The 18,600-nt window shown below is 39.5% G+C and overlaps 1 protein-coding gene across 1 annotated transcript in view; it reads left to right on the top strand.

The window, feature by feature from the left end:
- Nucleotides 1-18,600, top strand: part of Vps41 (VPS41 subunit of HOPS complex) — a 163,892-nt gene that overhangs the window by 117,814 nt on the left and 27,478 nt on the right. Inside the window, exons 15-19 of the mRNA XM_052156691.1 lie at nt 9,354-9,415; nt 10,341-10,422; nt 11,540-11,632; nt 12,540-12,667; nt 13,882-14,026. Coding sequence (XP_052012651.1) covers nt 9,354-9,415; nt 10,341-10,422; nt 11,540-11,632; nt 12,540-12,667; nt 13,882-14,026 — 510 coding nt within the window. The remainder of the gene's footprint in view (nt 1-9,353; nt 9,416-10,340; nt 10,423-11,539; nt 11,633-12,539; nt 12,668-13,881; nt 14,027-18,600) is intronic.

Below are 18,600 nucleotides of genomic sequence, written 5' to 3'. Positions count from 1 at the left end.
TTGCTTTGGTATGGCCCTGATAACAAATTCAATTGCTTTTGTTATGGAGACTATTCTAGGAAATCAAATACATTTTTATTACATTTTGAACGCTGGAAAAGTACAATGGCTAGAAACCGATTTCTTTGCTAAGTGTGACAGTGAATTTGCAGGCAGAGACCTGATGTGAGATCACATCCTTCATATATTACATCATTGAGCCCACTACCCTCATTTATAAATGAATACTAGAAGTTCATCCTTCTATGGGTAGTTGGGTCTCTTCACAAATTTCTATTACTTTCTTCATCTTAAAATTCTCTGTAAAACTGTACTTGTAAGCCTTAATTCCTAAAGAAGGTGAAACAATAAACTAATAAAAAGAAGAGAGAAAATGAGATCTTTTCTTTTTAGACACAATTGAGGAAAATAGTAATTCTTTAGAACTGAAGAGAGCCTTGTGGTACAGGGACTGAAGGGGTTCAGACTTCTAGGTATGTGGGGCAGTTGAATGAACTAACTACATAGGTAATTTTCAAAATTACTATATAGGTAAAGCTAGACTATATTCTGAAAGGAAATATTCAAAATATTTAAAGCAAATATTTAAATACTTAAAACAGATATTTAAAACTTGGTTCTATTTTTGAACATGCAGAAGATAATTTAACCTCTTGTTTTAATGGCAGAGTAATGGAGAGAGGATCCTAGGGAGGCCATCTGGGATGAAGATCACTTATGAGCCTTAGTGTAGTTTGTATAGTAAGATGAGGTCCACTCAGGGCTCTGTAAGTGAAGATAAGCTGGTGGAGTCAAAGTCCATCGAGTTACCGCCAGCAGTACACATCAGCCTTCCCATGAGTTTGGAGAGGGCAGGTATATAGGGTTGGAAAACAGAGTATCAGGAATGCAGTCATTTAAAGGAAATGCATACAAAACACATTGAGAGGAAGCAACAGGAGGCTGTGTGCTGGGAGCTGAAAGGAGCCCACGCAAAAGAAAGGGAGGTAAAAGCTTATGTAGCTAAATAAGCAGGTCAAAAAGCCAGACAAGTTCAGCTGCTGATAATCACACTGGATTTGGTAATATGAAAGAATTCTCTGCCCATGCTATTAATTCTCACTGCAGCATAGGGAGTTGAAGTAATCATGTGAAAATTCTCAGTGTGCTCCAGTGTCAGGTGATTCCTGTAGAATTCTATGAAAGACATTTAGAAATTCTTGTGCTAGGACAAAGAGTATATTGAGTTGGCATTAATAGTGCAGAGCAAGAGGGAATGTCCAGAATGAGTGACACAATCAGAGAAAGATTGACAGAATGCGTCAGAGATTGGATACACCAATCTCTCATGAGAGCAGCATAGGAAAGAAGCTATTTAAGAGCAGCACAAGGGAGAGTCAGCCACTTGGGACTCAGTACAGTGTGTGCAGTGTGGTGGAGTTGAGTTCATTCATGCGTTCATGCAGTTTAGTTCTGGCCAGCACAGGCATTTGAAACCAGAGAATGAGAAGGCATCAGGAGATTAGAACAAATTGCCAGAGTTATTAGTTTGAGGCCAAACAGAGCATTTCAGTGAGCAGCCGAAAGTAGCCAGATTGAATCAGTAAACTTGAAGAAGAGCTTGAGCCAGAACAGAAGAGTTGAACCAGGCAGCCAGAGTTCACAGAAAGAACTAGAAAGAGTGAACTTCTTCAGCAGTAATCTCAGAGGCTGGAACATTCTAGGCCTAGATTAGACTGTATAAAGGCTAGAAGCTTGCAGCTAGGCCTAGAGATAGGTAGTAGAACAGAGAAAGAAACACACAGGGCTCACCCAAGCCATGTATTCATACAGCTTGAGTACAGTGCTCATCACATCCCTTTATATGAAGAAATTAAGTTTACTTTTACATCTGGCACCCCACAGAGAAGCTTTGAAAACTGGCAAAAGGGCCAGCGAGATGGCCCAATGAATAAAAGTGCTCACCACCCTGGCTAAGTGTTGAGCTGAGTCTTTGAGACCCACCTGGTGGAAGGAAAGACCCAACTTGCACAACATGCCCTCTGATCTTTACTCTGGCACAGAAGCACTCACATGTGTATATACATATACCCACACATAAACAGAAATAAACATCCGCATTCAAAAACTAATATTAAAAACTCTGATATGTAAACCTTCTTGGATAATAAGAAAATTTCTATAGGTGTGAAATATAATTTCCCATGTAGTAGTCATTAAGGAAGACATGTGTTAGTCTAAAAAATGATGTTATTTCCCTATTTATATTAACTATGCATAGAACTTTTCCTATAGCACAGTGTAACTTCTTTCAAGACATTCAGAGATAACTCTGGTGTCAAAGACCAAATGCTGTACACACTCACCAGGTATAGGTCCCATCTCATGGGATGGGCCTTAATTCAAATCAGATATTGTTTGCTACTCACACAAACTCTGTGCCATCATTATACAACCATATCTTTTTTATTAGATATTTTGTTTATTTGCATTTTAAATGTTATCCCCTTTCCAGGTCCCCCCCCCTGAAATCCCCTATCCCATCCCCCCTTCCCCTGCTTCTATGAGGGTGCTCCCCACCCACCCACCCACTTCTACCTCCCTGCCTTGGCATTCCCCTATACTGTGGCATCAAGCCTTCTCAAGACCGAGGGCCTCTCCTTCCATTGATGCCCTACAAGGCCATCTTCTGCTACATATGTGACTGAAGCTATGGGTTACTCCATTTGTACCCTTTGGTTGGTGATTTAGTCTTTGGGAGTTCTGGGGGTGGGGTCTGATTGGTTGATATTGTTATTCTTCCTATGGGGTTGCAAACCCCTGCAGTTCCTTCAGTTCTTTCTCTAACTCCTTCATTGGAAATACTGTGCTCAGTCCAATGGTTGGCTGTGAGCATCCACCTCTGGATTTGCCAGGCTTTGGCAGAGCCTCTCAGGAAACAGCTATATTAGGCTCCTGTCAGCAAGCACTTCTTGGCATCCACAATAGTGTCTAGGTTTGGTGTCTGTATATGGGATGGTTCCCCAGGTGGGCCAGTCTGTGGATGACCTTTCCTTCAGTCTCTGCTCCACACTTTGTCCACATATTTCCACTCGTGAATATTTTGTTCCCCTCCCTGAGAAGGACTAAAGCATCCACATTTTGGTCTTCCTTCTTCTTGAGGTTCATGTGGTCTGCAAACTCTATCTTGGGAATTCCAAGCTTCTGGGCTAATATCCACTTATCAGTGAGTGCATACCATGTATGTTCTTTTGTGATTGAGTTACCTCACTGAGGATGATATTTTCTAGTTGCATCCATTTCCCTAAGAATTTCATAAATTAGTTGTTTTTAATAGCTGAGTAGTATTCCATTATGTAAATGTACCACATTTTCTGTATCCATTCCTCTGTTGAGGGACATCTGGATTGTTTCCAGCTTCTGACTATTATAGATAAGGCTGTTTTAACATAGAAGAACATGTGTCCTTGTTATATGTTGGAGCATCTTTTAGGTATATGCCCAGGGGTGGTATAGCTGAGTCCTCAGGTAGAACTATGTCCAATTTTCTGAGGAACCACCAAACTGATTTCTAGAGTGGTTGTACCAGCTTGTAATCCCACCAACAGTGGAAGAGTGTTCCTCTTTCACCCACATCCTCACCAGCATCTGCTATCATCTGAGTTTTTTATTTTAGCCATTCAGACTGATGTGGGATGGAATCTTGGGGTCGTTTTGATTTACATTTTCCTGATGACTAAGGAGGTTGAATATTTCTGTACATGCTTCTCAGCCATTCAGTATTCCTCAGTTGAGAATTCTTTTTTTAGCCCTGTACCCCATTTTTAATAGGGTTATTTGATTCTCTGGAGTTTAACTTCTTAAGTTCTTTGTATAATTGGATATTAGCACTATGTCAGATGTAGGATTGGTGAAGATCTTTTCCCAATCTGTTGGTTGTCCTATTGACAGTATCCTTTGCCTTACACAAGCTTTGCAGTTTTATGAGGTCCCATTTGTCTATAGTTGATCTTAGAGCATAAGCCATTGGTGTTCTGTTCAGGAAAATTTCCCCTGTGCCCATGTGTTCGAAGCTCTTCTCCGCTTTGCCTTCTTCTAGATTCAGTGTATCTGGTTTTATGTGGAGGCCCTTGGTTTACTTGGATTTGAGCTTTGTATAAGGAGATAAGAATGGATTGATTTGCATTCTTCTACATGCTGACTGCCAGTTGAACCAACACCATTTGTTGAAAATGGTGTCTTTTTTTCCACTGGATGGTTTTGGCTCCTTTGTGAACATAAGTGTGTGGGTTCATTTCCAGGTCTTAATTCTGTTCGATTGATCTACCTCCCTGTCTCTGTACCAGTACATGCAGTTTTTGTCAGGATTGCTCTGTAATACACCTTGAGATCTGGGATGCTGATTCCCTGGGAAGTTCTTTTATTGTTGAGAATAGTTTTTGCTATCCTTAGATTTTTATTATTCCAAGAGAATTTGCAAATTGCTCTCTCTAACTCTATGAAGAATTGAGTTGGAATTTTGATGGGGATTGCATTGAATCTGTAGATTGCTTTTGGTAAGATTGCCATTTTTATTGTATTAGACCTGCTAATCCGTGAGCATGGGTGATTGTTCCATCTTCTTTAGTGGGATCTTCTTCAATTTCTTTCTTCAGAGACTTGAAGTTCTTGTCATACAGATTTTTCACTTGCTTGGTTAGAGTCACACCAAGGTATTTTATATTGTTTGTGACTATTGTGAAGGGTGTTGTTTCCCTAATTTCTTTCTCAACATGCTTATCCTTTGAGTATAGGAAGGCTACTGATTTGTTTTGAGTTAATTTTATAACCAGCCACTTTGCTGAAGTTGTTTATCAGCTGTAGGAGTTCTCTGGTGGAATTTTTGGGATTACTCAAGTATACTATCATATGATATGCACATATTGATATTTTGACTTCTTCCTTTCCAGTTTATATCCCTTTAACCTCCCTTTTTTGTCTAATTGCTCTCACTAGGACCTTGAGTACAATACTGAATAGGTAAGGGGGGAGTGTATAGCTGTGTCTAGTCCCTGATTTTAGTGGGATTGTTTCAATTTGCTCTCCTTTTAGTTTTATGTTGGCTACTGTTTTGCTGTATATTGCTTTTATTATGTTTAGTTATGGGCTTTGAATTCTTGATCTTTCCAAGCCTTTTGTCATGGAGAGGTGTTGAGTTTTGTAAAGTGCTTTCTCAGCATATAATGAGTTGATCATGTGGTTTTTTTTTTTTCTTAAGAGTTTGTTTATATAGTAGATTATGTTGATGGATTTCCTTATATTGAACCATCCCTACTTCCCTGGGATATATCCTACTTGATCATGATGAACAATTGTTTTGATGTGTTCTTAGATTTGGTTTGTAAGAATTTTACTGAGTGATTTTTTTTTTTTACATCGATATTTGTAGGGAAAATTGGTCTGAAGTTTTCTTTCTTTGTTGGGTCTTTGTGTGGTTTAGGTATGAACATGATTGTACCTTCATAGAACAAATTAGGCAGTATTCTTTCTGTTTCTATTTTGTGGAATACTTTGGAGAGTATTGGTATTAGGTATTCTTTGAAGGTTTGATAGAATTCTGCACTAAACCCATCTGGTCCTGGACTTTTTTTGGTCAGGAGACTTTTAATGACTGCTTCTATTTCTTTTGGGGTTATGGAACTGTTTAGATGGTTTATCTGATCCTGATTTAACTTTGGTACCTGGTATCTGCCTAGAAAATAATCCCTGTCATCCAGATTTTCCAGTTGATTATAGACTTTGTAGTAGGATCTGATGATTTTTTTTTAATTTCCTCAGTTTCTGTTGTTATATCTTTCTTTTCATTTCTGATTTTGTTAATTTGGATATTGTTTCTGTGCCCTCCGGTTAGTCTGGCTAAGGATGTATCTATCTTGTTGATTTTCTCAAAGATCCAGCTCCTGTTTTGATTCTTTATGTAGTTCTTTTTGTTTCCACTTGGTTGATTTCAGCCCTGAGTTTGAATATATCCTGTTGTCTATTCCTCTTGGGTTTGTTTCTTTTTGTCTAGAGCTTTCAGGTGTGCTATTAAACTACTAGTGTATGCTTTCTCCAGTTTCTTTTGGAGGCACTCAGAGCTATGAGTTTTCCTCTTAGCACTGCTTTGTGTCCCATAAGTTTGGGTATGTTGTACCTTCATTTTCATTAAATTCTAAAAACTCTTTAATTTTTTCTTTATTTCTTCCTTGACCAAATTATCATTGAGTAGAACATTGTTCAGATTCTATGTGTATGAGGACTTGCTTTGGTCTTCGTTTTTATTAAAGACCAGCCTTAGGCTGTGGTGATCTCATTGGATGCATGGGATTATTTCAGTCTTCCTATATCTGTTTAGGCCTGTTTTGTGATGAATTTTATGGTCAGTTGGAGAAGTTACCCATGAGGTCCTGAGAAGAAGGTATATTTTCTTGTTTTAGGATGAAATGTTCTATAGATATCTGTTAAATCTATTTGGTTTATAACTTCTGTTAGTTTATGTTTAGTTTGTTTTTCCGTGATCTGTCCATTAATGAGAGTGGAGTTTTGAAGTCTCCCACTATTATTGTGTAAGGTCCATTATGTGCTTTAGCTTCAGTAAAGTTTCTTTTATGGATGTGGGTGCCCTTTCATTTGGAGCATAGATGTTCAGAATTGAGAGTTCATTGTAATAGATTTTTCCTTTGATGAGTATGAAGTGTCCTTCCTTATCTTTTTTGATAACTTTTGGTTAAAAGTCGATTTTATTCAGTATTAGAATGGCTCCTCCAGCTTGTTTCTTTCAACCATTTTCTTGGAAAAAATTTTCCAACCTTTTGGTGTGTTTTCTGTATTTAGCAAAATGCTAGGTCCTGTGTATGTATTTAGTCTGTCTTTTTACTGGGGAATTGAGTCCATTGATGTTAAGAGATATTAAGGAAAAGTGATTATTGCATCCTATTATTTTTTTTTTTAGAAGTGGAATTTTGTTTGTGTGGCTATCTTCCTTTGGGTTTGTAGAAAGATTTCTTTCTTCCTTTTTCTCGGGTGTTATTTCCCTCCTTGTGTTAGAGTTTTCCATGTATTATCCTTTGTATGGCTGGATTTGTGGAAAGATATTGTGTAAATTTGGTTTGGTCCTGGAATATCTTGGTTTCTCCCTCTATGGTAATTGAGAATTTTGCTGGTATAGTAGCCTAGGATAGCATTTGTGTTCTCTTAGGGTCTGGATGACATCTTGCCAGGAACTTCTGCCTTTTATAGTCTCTGGTGAGAAGTCTGGTGTAATTCTGATAGGCCTGCCTTTATATGTTACTTGACCTTTTTCCCTTACTGCTTTTAATATTCTTTCCTTGTTTTGTGCATTTGGTGTTTGACTATTATTTGACAGGAAGAATTTCTTTTCTTGTCCAATCTGTTTGGAGTTCTGTAAGCTTCTTGTATGTTTATGGATATCTCTTTCTTTAGGTGAGGGAAGTTTTCTTCTATAATTTTGTTGAATATATTTACTGGTCCTTTAATTTGGGAATCTTCACTCTCTTCTGTACCTATCATCCTTAGGTCCTGGATTTCTCATTATGTCCTGGATTTCCTGGATGTTTTGGGTCAGGAGCTTTTTTGCATTTTGCATTTTCTTTGAATGTTGTACCAATGTATTCTATGGTATTTTCTTCACCTGATATTCTCTCTTCTATCTCTTATATTCTGTTGGTGATGCTTGCATCTATGACTCCTGATCTCTTTCCTAGGTTTTCTATCTCCAGGGTTTTCTCCCTTTGTGCTTTCTTTATTGCTACTATTTCCAGTTTTAGATCCTGGATGGTTTTGTTCAATACCTTCACCTGTTTGGTTGTGGTTTTCTGTAATTTCTTTAAGGGCTTCTACCTGCTTTCCTGTGTTCTTTTGTATTTCTGTTAGGAAGTTATTTATGTCCTTCTTAAAATCATGAGATGTGATTTTTAATCCAAATCTTGCTTTTCAGGCGTTTTGGGGTATCTAGGACTTGCTGTAGTGGGAGACATGGCTTCTGATGATGCCAGATAGCCTTGTTTTTGTTGCTTAGGCTCTTGTGCTTGCCTCTCCTCATCTGGTTACCTCTGGTGTTTGTTGTTCTTGCTGTCTCTGACTGGAACTTGTCCCTCCTGTGGGCCTGTGATCTTAGGTGTGTCAGCAGAACTGGGAGACCAGCTCTCTCCAGACAGGATTTCTGTTAATCCTGGGGGATTAACAGAAAACACAGACTCAGGTCATTCTGGTGAGGAGCATGCTGAGAGATTCCCTTTACTGAGGGATCTGCAGTATATACTAGAGGCCAGGCGAAAAACAAGAGGTAAAAACAATCATAGCCATAGGTCAGGTGGGAAAACAGAAATCAAGCTGAGCAGCAGGGTGTTTCGCTCTCAGGAAACCTGTGCAAACAGCTCAGCTGGGGGCGTTGAGATAAGCTTGCAGATGCCCATCTCTATGCCACAGGGTTAACTCTGGGGTGCAGATGGAGACCAGAAGAATATAATCATATGTTGAAGGCAGGTCACCATAGTAACCTGAGTTGGTATTTACGTTTGTTGATTTGCAGAGTATTTTCTTGTATGGAGAACACTGGCTAGTAGGCGTGAAGCTCTCTGTGGGTACTAGCTTGACTTCTCCATGTTCAGTGAGTTGTGTAGATGCTGTCTTCAGCAATGGGGCCTTACTGTCAGTTTGTGAAGAACAACTTATAGCTTTAGCATCAGTCCAAGTTGTTTGGGGGTTCCCATAAGAACTTTGGCCAACAATGGAATTAGGTTCTACCCAATTCTTATAAATGGAAGCTTCATTTAGTACCAAGAAATGTTCAGTTTGGGCTCTATTTCCCCTATTATTTACAATTTTATTTACATTACCCTCATTTGTGTGTATGTGTTATGAAGCTTCTGTTGTATTTAAATATATTATATTGTATTTAAATGGCCCTTGGTTTTAGCTGTCTGTCTTCACATCCCCTAGGATGATAGCCTTTCACTTCATTTTTCCTTTCATGTCTTTAGCATTCTTCTGGAAGAGGTCAAATTTAAGAGAAGACATTGGAAACCGATCTTTATATCCAATGGCGACTTTAGGCCCTGTTTCTAGTGTCAGGGACTTTTCTCTGGAAAGATATTAAAAGATTTTCACATGGAAACAGGGCTAGATATCTAAAACTAAATTATTAAAATTTATATAAAGCAAATGAAATTGCATTTAAATCTAAATGTGCTGAAGTGTGACATCACCCAAGCTGTGACATAGACAGATGTTGGCAGTGCTTCTCATAGGGCCCCGGTCCTGTCTACTCAGAAACTGAAACTCAGCTCTTCAGCTGTCCTAGTTGCATTTCAGTTACTTCGTTTGCCTTTCTATAGGATATTGGGTTGGCATATGTAAACCACCTGGTGGAGAGAGGCGAGTACGACATGGCTGCAAGGTAATAATGACTTCTTCAGGTTATTTATGGCTGATGGGAACAACAGAAATAACTGGGCTTTGGTTTTTGTTTTGCAATTGACATTTTTCATAACTTTCTCAAAGATATAAAAAGGCTTGGTATAAGACACAAACCTCCTGCATAGAGTTAAAGCTTTGTGCAGGCTAGCAGGATTATTACCTTGTACCACATAACCCCATTCCCAATTCCTACAGCACAGCCTGTAGTGAGCAGGCAGAGTCCACCTATAAGCTTGTGTTGAAGGAGACACTGGAGTTAGAATGCCTTCTCCATCACTCTGGAGAGAGTAAGCCGACCTAAGGGAAGCACTCCGTGCCCTCCCGTTTCTAGGAACAATTGTGTTACACATTCCTTTGGAAAAAGTCCATAGCAAAGTATATCTGCATATAGTTTGAAGACAATGGTTTTTCACAAAAGTATAGTAATTAAATGAAAATGAGAACACTTGTAAGATGCGTTCAGACCTGTCTTCAGTGCCCTGAGAGTATTTGAGACTCAGTCTTGCAAATAATGTGGTAGACTGGGAATATGATTTTCTAAGTTTTTCATCTACTGTTTAAAGCTGACCTGGCAGGAGATGACACTTGGGATATAGTGAGTTTCCCTAGACAAAGTTCAAACCAGCAGTGCTTTCTGAATAAATAGCAAAGTCAGAGGGAAATCCAGTCTTTTGAAAGAGGTCCATTTTTTCCATAGCTATTTTGTATAGCTTTCCTGATTTTCATCAACTCTATGTATAGTCAGGTGAGTAGTGGTGACATCTTCACATTCACTGACACTAAAGATGGAGCCCCGTCAGAGCTCTAGGAAGAGGTTTACCTGAATCGCTGTGAAAATGTCCACTTACTCTATCTTTGTGTTTTCATTTACTTTCTTTTTCTTCCTGTGATGTTTTTGCTGCCAGAAAATGCCAGAAAATTCTTGGGAAAAATGCATCCCTCTGGGAATATGAAGTTTACAAATTTAAAGAAATTGGGCAGCTTAAAGTAAGTTATTTTTATCTTAACCTTTAAGTTTTGCTCTACAGTTTATTAAAATGGGAATAACATTAAGATAACACAATTCATGGTTGGAAAGTATGTATTATTTTGAAAGAAGAATTAAGCTTTATGTTTTTTTTTCTATCAAATGTATACATGTCCACCATATACTGGTATGATTCAGGTGCTGTGTTTAGATATGTTCTTGAGGAGCAGTTGTAAATTCTTTTAGTAGACTTTACAGCATAACACGTTTTAAATTTACTCAAGAATAATTCTCTCTCTCTCTCTCTCTCTCTCTCTCTCTCTCTCTCTCTCTCTCTCTCTCTCTCTCTCTCTCTCTCTCTCTGTTTTGTTTTTTCTTTTGTTGTGTTGGACTCAACCAAAGGCTTCAGAACTATTAGGCAAGTGATGTGCCAATGAGTTCATTCTCAACACTCAGATAATCTGTCACCTGCAAGAAGCCAGATTAAAACACTTGACTGTAGCTCTGATGAGACACTTTACCACTTTATTTTAATCTTTACACCTGGCACACTACATGTATACCAGTCAGCTATTTTTTATTTGTTTGAAGGGTTTTTAAATTTTTATCATCTGTGAGCCTTTTGAATACTCTATTGAAATTAAGACTATACTGTTAAAATTTCTATCATTTCTTTTTAAAGTTAAATCATGGGCTTCAATGTGGCATTGTCACACTCTGGTGGCATTGTCAGATACTACTGGTATGCTTGCTTCCTAAGATGGTTGAGTTTTAAAGTATTAATTGATGTGTTACACCAAGTATAAAGAAACTTAAAAGAAATAGTTATTCTAATTATTGGATTTTCATGAACTAATTAAGAAGAAAAGAATAAAGATTAATGCAATCATTTTTGTACTATTGATTTCTACACACACACACATACACACACACACACACCAACACAGACTCACCATACACTTTCAAAAATATTTTGTAGCTTCTTGTTAGGTAACAGAGTTTATTTGAATCTTCTTGGTATTCCAAAATGTCCTGATACCTAAAAATTTTAAGGTTAAAACTTTGTTGTTACATTGTCTGCATATTTGGGACATCGTTGTCTTCCCACTCCTGAAAAGACTTTCCCTTCCTCCCCAGGCAATTAGTCCCTATTTACCTCGAGGGGACCCAGTTCTGAAACCACTCATCTATGAAATGATTTTGCACGAATTTCTGGAAAGTGATTATGAGGTAAGAAATTCTCCCACAAGCAAGGCTTGTTCTCTGTGTGTCTGACAAAACCTAGAAATTTGACTTTTTTGTGTTTTCACATTGGTGTCAAATGAATTTCATATGAAAGTGATTTAAATTATATCACCCAAATTATCCTACTAATTCTTGTCCTATCAGAAAGGTTCTGACTGTGGCTAAAGAAAATCAGCCTGCCTTGACTATCAGGCTTGGGGACTTTCTCCTGCATGTTGTGTCATGTCTGCCTCATTAGTACCATGACAAAAGAAATAATTTTCATTGTCATTAATCTATAGAAATAATTTAAGTATTATTTTTCTCATCTTAAGGTATAATTTTAAATGAGCGATCAATCATATAACGAATCAAGTAGCGGTGTTTCATAAGAACTCCCCAGGAAAAATTTTGTCCTGTACAAACACTAAAGATCAGGTTATTAAAAATACAAGCAAGTGGAAGAACCCTAAGCTCAGTAGTGCACGCTTGTAATCCCCGCTGCTCAGCAAGCTGAGGCAGGAGAATGTGAGTTTGAGTCAACTCCTCTTCACCTGTCCTCAGGAGTGGTGAACCACTTCTCTGGAGTCCCTACTTCTCCATTTTCTTTTCTTTTGCCAGTGAGGAAGTTCTCTAAACCTTGACATGTTAGACATTTATGGAAAGTTCATTGGGTCGGCATGATGGCTAATAGGATGGAAAACCCAGAGAGGCCTAGTGTGGTTACTTAGTATTCTTCCTTCCTGGGCGAGGGGCTAGACCCTCTGGAAGTGCTCTTCTAACCCACTAACCCTTTATGGCCTGCACTGGGGAGTGCATAAAGAGCAAGAGAGGGCAGACTGAAACCCAGCCGTGCACATCACAGTACCACAGTATGAAGAGTCTTCTCTTTCTGCTGTTCTTCTCTGGTTAGGGCTTTGCCACATTGATCAGAGAGTGGCCTGGAGATCTGTATAACAATTCCGTGATAGTTCAAGCAGTTCGAGACCACCTGAAGAAGGACAGTCAGAACAAGACTTTGTTGAAAACACTGGCAGAATTGTGAGTATGTTTTAGTTCTTGAAATCTCAGGATGGGGATGAGGCCTTTTCATTTTCCTGTATCTACTCTTCGTTGGAATCTTCTTTTCCAAGTCTCAGTGAATAACTAGACAATGAACGTGTGAAGCTGCACTGTGATATGATCCGTTTGCCAGAGGAGTGGAGGGGTCCAGGTGGGTCCTGGTGAGGAGACAGAGAACTAGGCTCCCTCAGGCTTTCCCAGTGAGTCATGTCCTGGATTCTATTATTCTTAAGTCTGCAAGCCTGTTGTTTTTTCTAAACCAGAATCTTTATCTGTAAAATTACCGGGCATGTACACGTCATTATAGGGATACTTTCAGACTTGAAAGTTAGGGCTCAGCAAGTGATGCTTGATGAATAATTTTTCTTTTGGGGGCACTCCCATCTGGCTTTGTGCCATATGTCTGAAACACAGAAGATGAGCTAGACCCTCCAGGAGCCTCAGTGTAGGGCACCAGATGGTGTACCCCAGACCAGTCTGAGAAGGAAGGCCTGCTGCATGCCTTCCTCAGGACCCACAGACCTCACAGTGCCCTCCCTGATCAATTCTATCAGAGTTGGAGAAAAGGATGCATGATGAGAAAAGGAAGCATGAGACTTGGCACAGGGCAGTCATGGTTGTGGCATCCTAATGGAGAGCACTCTGTTCTCTATCAGAACCATCTTCTGGTGCCACTGGATTCTTTCATACTGTTAGTATGGACAGCAGGGTAATTTCTGGTCAACTGGCTTTCTTCACCTATGTGAGGGACTTATTATGAAACATTGTTTCAATGGAAAAATATGTTTCAGTTTTATTTAACACCCCTACCAATGAGCTTCTGAAATATAACTTATTTGTCAGCTGAATACTATGTACAGGAATTAAGACCAATTCCTCTATTGATTAAGAATAGCTTTTCCTTCATTCTGGACCACAGGTTCATGTCTGGAATATAGATTTCTATTCAACATGGAGGCTCAGGCTACAAAAATAAGTACTTATTACTTGAATATTATACATTTTTGCAAATTTAATGAGAGGAAAGCCAGGCTTCTGAAAAGAGTAGCAGGGACAATGTATTTTAACTCTCAGCAAACACTTGCCATAGTAGACTCTTCTCTTTAAACGACAAGTTCAGCTTTTACTATTATGAAACATAATGCCTGTGCATTTTAATTATAACCATTAAGTATTAATTTTTTTATTACCAGGTACACCTATGACAAAAATTATGGCAATGCTCTGGAAATATACTTAACGTTAAGACATAAAGATGTGTTCCAACTGATACACAAGCATAATCTTTTTAGCTCCATCAAAGATAAAATTGTCTTATTAATGGATTTTGATTCAGAGGTAAGCTTTTCTTATTATTATGTATTAACTATTAACTATTCAAAGGTTAAATCAGTGGCCACTTGTCCAAGTGAGTCACAGCTTAGACCCCTCTGACATACCACTCCCATTATTTCCGTGGCTGACACTCTGAAGGCCTTTCTTTGCATAATTATTGAGAAAGCCATTGTAGCTTAACATCAGGTACTTTTCTTGTGCTGTTGGTGGGAGAGAGCTGGGGATCAAGCTTTATATATAGTAAGCACAACGTGTTTCATTGAGCTGTGTCCCAACATCAGTGTAGTGCTTTATCAGAGGTATTTGAACTTTTAAAACAAAAACAGTCCATATAATTCATAAGAAAGAAAAATAACCTATACTTTGGTTTATTGCACTGTTTTAATTTTTGTCTCAACATGAAAATTTAAATGAATTTCTGTTTAGAGTCTAAACTTTAGACCATGTCCTAGTGTGATTTTTGTGTTGATGAAGACTAAGGCCAGAAGCCACTTAGAAGGAAAGGGCTGATGTAGTTTATTAAACTTTGTCTCCGCCCATTGAGGGAAGCCCAGGCAAGAGCTCAAGGTCGGAATCTGGAGTCAGGAGCTGAAGCAGAAACCATGGGGAGTGGTGCTCACTGCCTTGTTGTCCTGGTTTGCTCAGTTAACATTCTTAGACTCTGCCCAGCTCACGCCAGGTTTCACAAAGTGTCTCTCTCCCTCTCTCTCTCTCTCTCTCTCCCCCTCTCCCTCTCCCTCTCTCTCTCTCCCTCTCCCTCTCTCCCCCTCTCCCTCTCCCTCTCTCTCTCCCTCTCTCTCTCTCTCTCCCTCTCTCTCTTTCTCTTTCTCCCCTCCCTCCCTTTCCTTACCCCTTTTTCTTTTCCATCTCTCCATCTTACCCCCTCTCCCTTTCTCTCTCTTTCTCTTCATCTCTGCCTCTGCCTGTCCCTCTCCCTCCTTTGCCTGTCCCCAGTCATTGTAAAAATGTATCTAACTAAAAATACTAACACAAGACTTTTATTTGGAATATAAATTAAAAAGTATTCTCTATAAGCTCCAGGAGGGTGAGCACATTTCCACAGGGAACACACTATACTTGAGGATGCTCTGTGCAGCAGTACTCCTCACAAGAGCTTCTTCTCAGCGATGCTTCTGGTCAGGTGGGACTGTCTCCTTGCAAAGAGAAAGAATCATTCAGCCCTAGGCATTCAGGAGCATGGTGTGTGTGTGGGGGGGGGGAGGGGCGTGATTATAAGGAATTGAAGGAAGCTTGTCACTGAAGAAGGACAGGAGATGGCAGCTCAGGGACAGGCACACGTTCCTGTATCTCCAAAAATTGAGGAAAATTATGGAAAGGCAGCGAAGGATCACAGTGTTAGTGGAGTATAAAAGGCAAGATAAACACAAAAGTGTGGGGTGCTAGGCCACAAGAATACCTGCAGCTTTTCATCCAGAGCACTAAACAAAGCCACAGGACACAGGAGAGTTCTCCCTCCCCCTCCATCAAGTCTGCAAAGAAGAGAGTGAAGGAAGTCTCCAGAAGCAAAGAGCAAAAATGAAATCAAAAGACTATAAGCTATAGAACAGACACTAGGAAACTACTACCTGGGGCAAATAGCAAGCAAATCCTGGGAGAAACTAGCCAAAGCACAGGTCGAGAAAGAGGGGCAGTAAGAGAAAGATGTCTTAACTACACCTGCAACTCCCACAGCCTGCCCAGTACCGACCGGGACATTTGTGCCCCAGCACAGCAGAACCATGGGAGCTCTTTACATAGGCGACCTGAACTGTGACTGAGGAGAGCAGACCAAAGACTGACAAATTAACAGCCTAAGTTCTGGTAAGGCAGGCAAACCTGTCCAGAAAAACAGCAGATGATGTTATGGGATTGGCCACATTAGGGCTCTAGACTTGAAATCCTTTTAGAGGTGGGGGTTGGGAGAAGCATGGCCATCCCAAACACTTGTAAAGTAGTGGGAAAGGAGGGTGCAGACACATTCTTAGGTTGGTAAGCTCCGCAGGAGAGAGCTCTGATACCAGCGGACACCTGTGTAGAAATTCAACCCAAGTTGCCTCTTTGAATTCTACTGAGAACCTGTATACCAGCCATTTGGTAACAGGTTTGATCTGCAGCCGTAGTACAAACAGCAGGGCTCCCATCACCAGGGTTTCTCCATAAGACAGAGGCTAGACCACATATCACCCAGCAAGGAGAAGATACTAACACTAACACTTCCCAATTTACCTTTATGTCACTGGTCTTTTTACCTTTACAAAACGTCACTCAGGTAAATATCTTGACTGTTTCTCTTTGTATTGCACATAGATGTTGTGATCATTACTTTAATTTCTGAACCTATTCTGTGTTCTCATGACTGTTTCTCTGGCCTGGGCCCCGTATATTTTCCCTGTTACTTATACCTCGTTTTCTCACTGTTTTGCCTCCCATGCACTCTCCTGTTACTTCTTATCCATTTAGCATTTCCATAGTTTTAATCATCTTTAATTCTCCTTTTCATAACAGTATCCCAGTTGCCTCTTCCTACTTACTTTTCCCTCCTTTGTTTTTTATTTTGTTGTTGTCTCATTTTGGTGCTGTTGTTTTTTTCAGAGTCTCACTATGTACTTCTGGCTGACCTAGAACTCACTGTGTCACCCAGGCTAGACAATCATGTGTCTGCCTTCTGAGTGCTAGGATTAAAGGCATGTGCCACCAGGCCTGGCCTTTTGTTTGATCTTCATTGCTTCAATTCTAATCTTGCCTAATCTTGTTCATCTTATTTTTTTATATCAACCTTTTCTAATATCTTACTGTACATCATAATATCCATGCCCATTTATTCCCCCCAAATTATCACCAAATTTTGAATCATAGCAAAAAGAGAACTTCAAGTTGTAGTTGTTTTCATAATCCTGGCAGGAAATTTCTCAAATCCAGAAAAAGAGATGGCTATCCAAATACAGGAGGCATTAAGATATCAAACAGACAGCTCCAGAAGGAAGTTCCTCATACCATACCGAGTTGGAAGGGACTCTTGTTCTTTTCAGTATATTCCAGACACTCACTGAAAGAATATGGTGATGAAAAAGAAGTAAATCGGGCTGAAGAGATGGCTCAGTGGTTAAGAGCACTAACTGCTCTTCCAAAGGTCCTGAGTTCAAATCCCAGCAACCACATGGTGGCTCACAATCATCCGTAATGACATCTGCCACCCTCTTCTAGGGTGTCTGAAGACAGCTACAGTGTACTTACATATATAAAATAAATAAATCTTTAAAAAAAAAAAAGGAAAAGAAGTAAATCCAACCCCACACATATACATCCCAGTACAAATACACAAGAAATGTGAAGACCAAAACAAAGAATTCAGCCGGGCGGTGGTGGCGCACGCCTGTAATCCCAGCACTCTGGGAGGCAGAGGCAGGTGGATTTCTGAGTTGGAGGCCAGCCTGGTCTACAGAGTGAGTTCCAGGACAGACAGGGCTATACAGAGAAACCCTGTCTTGGGGGTGGGGGGGAACAAAAAACAAAAAACAAAGAATTCAAAGCAAACAAGACACAAACATCTGATTGAGCTGGGTGAGGATACAAATTAACAGTTGAGTGGAGTGACAAAATAAACACAGAATATTGGAGGAAAAATTCACTAAAGATCTAGAAATAATGAAAATCTCAAAATTAAATTTTGGAAATAAAATAACTAGGTGGGAACACTCACCAACATGGATCAAGTAGATAATAGAAGAATATGGTCTGGAAAACAAGGTAGATGAACTAAAGCATCCACCCCACCCCACCCCCCCCCCCAAAAAAACCAAGGAAAAAATGTATTTTGAGCAGAATAGGTGAGATCTATGGGACACAATTAAATGACCAAAATCATAAACAGAAGAAGTTACAAAGGCTGAATGCAGATATAATATATTAGGTCATGCATAACATTTCCTAAGGGTAGCGGGAAAGATGTCCATGTAGATACCAAAATTAATTAAAATGTTAAACCAGTAAACTAGACTTTTTTCTCCATCATGTTATATGTGAAAAACACTATGTAGAATAAATAAGTAATGTTTAGAAGTTGCACAATAAAATGAATCAGGTGCAAAGGCAGACCATGAGTGTGACAACAGGAAACTCTTTAAAATGAAGCTACGTGGAGCCCAAGCTAGAAAAGGCGCATGAACTGACAAAGCATCATGAAAGTTGAAAGAGAAAGAACACACGCGCACCAAGTCAGCACTGCTGAGTATTTTTGAGAGAAATGTACACACTGAAGAGAAAGGTGAGCATCCCCTGAGGTCCCGGGAGAGAACAACGTGCATTACAGCAGTGGATGCACAAATGAGACTCCCACAAGTACCAGACATTTCAAATCAAGCACATTACAGCCTCTGATACACACTTTCCAGTAGTAACTCAGTATTAATGGCTGTAACTCTCCAGTCATGAGATGCAGACTAGGGCTGGTGGGATGGCTCAGCAGGTAATGGTACCTGTCACCCACATGCTAGAGGGAGAGAACCAATTCCTGAAAGCTATCCTCTGGCTTCTGTACACACACATCCTTGAAAACAAAATTAATAAGCAGTAATTTT

This window comes from Apodemus sylvaticus, chromosome 14 (assembly GCF_947179515.1).
Source record: "Apodemus sylvaticus chromosome 14, mApoSyl1.1, whole genome shotgun sequence".
Taxonomy (NCBI): Eukaryota; Metazoa; Chordata; class Mammalia; order Rodentia; family Muridae; genus Apodemus; species Apodemus sylvaticus.
This window is presented reverse-complemented; position numbering and strand designations above follow the sequence as displayed.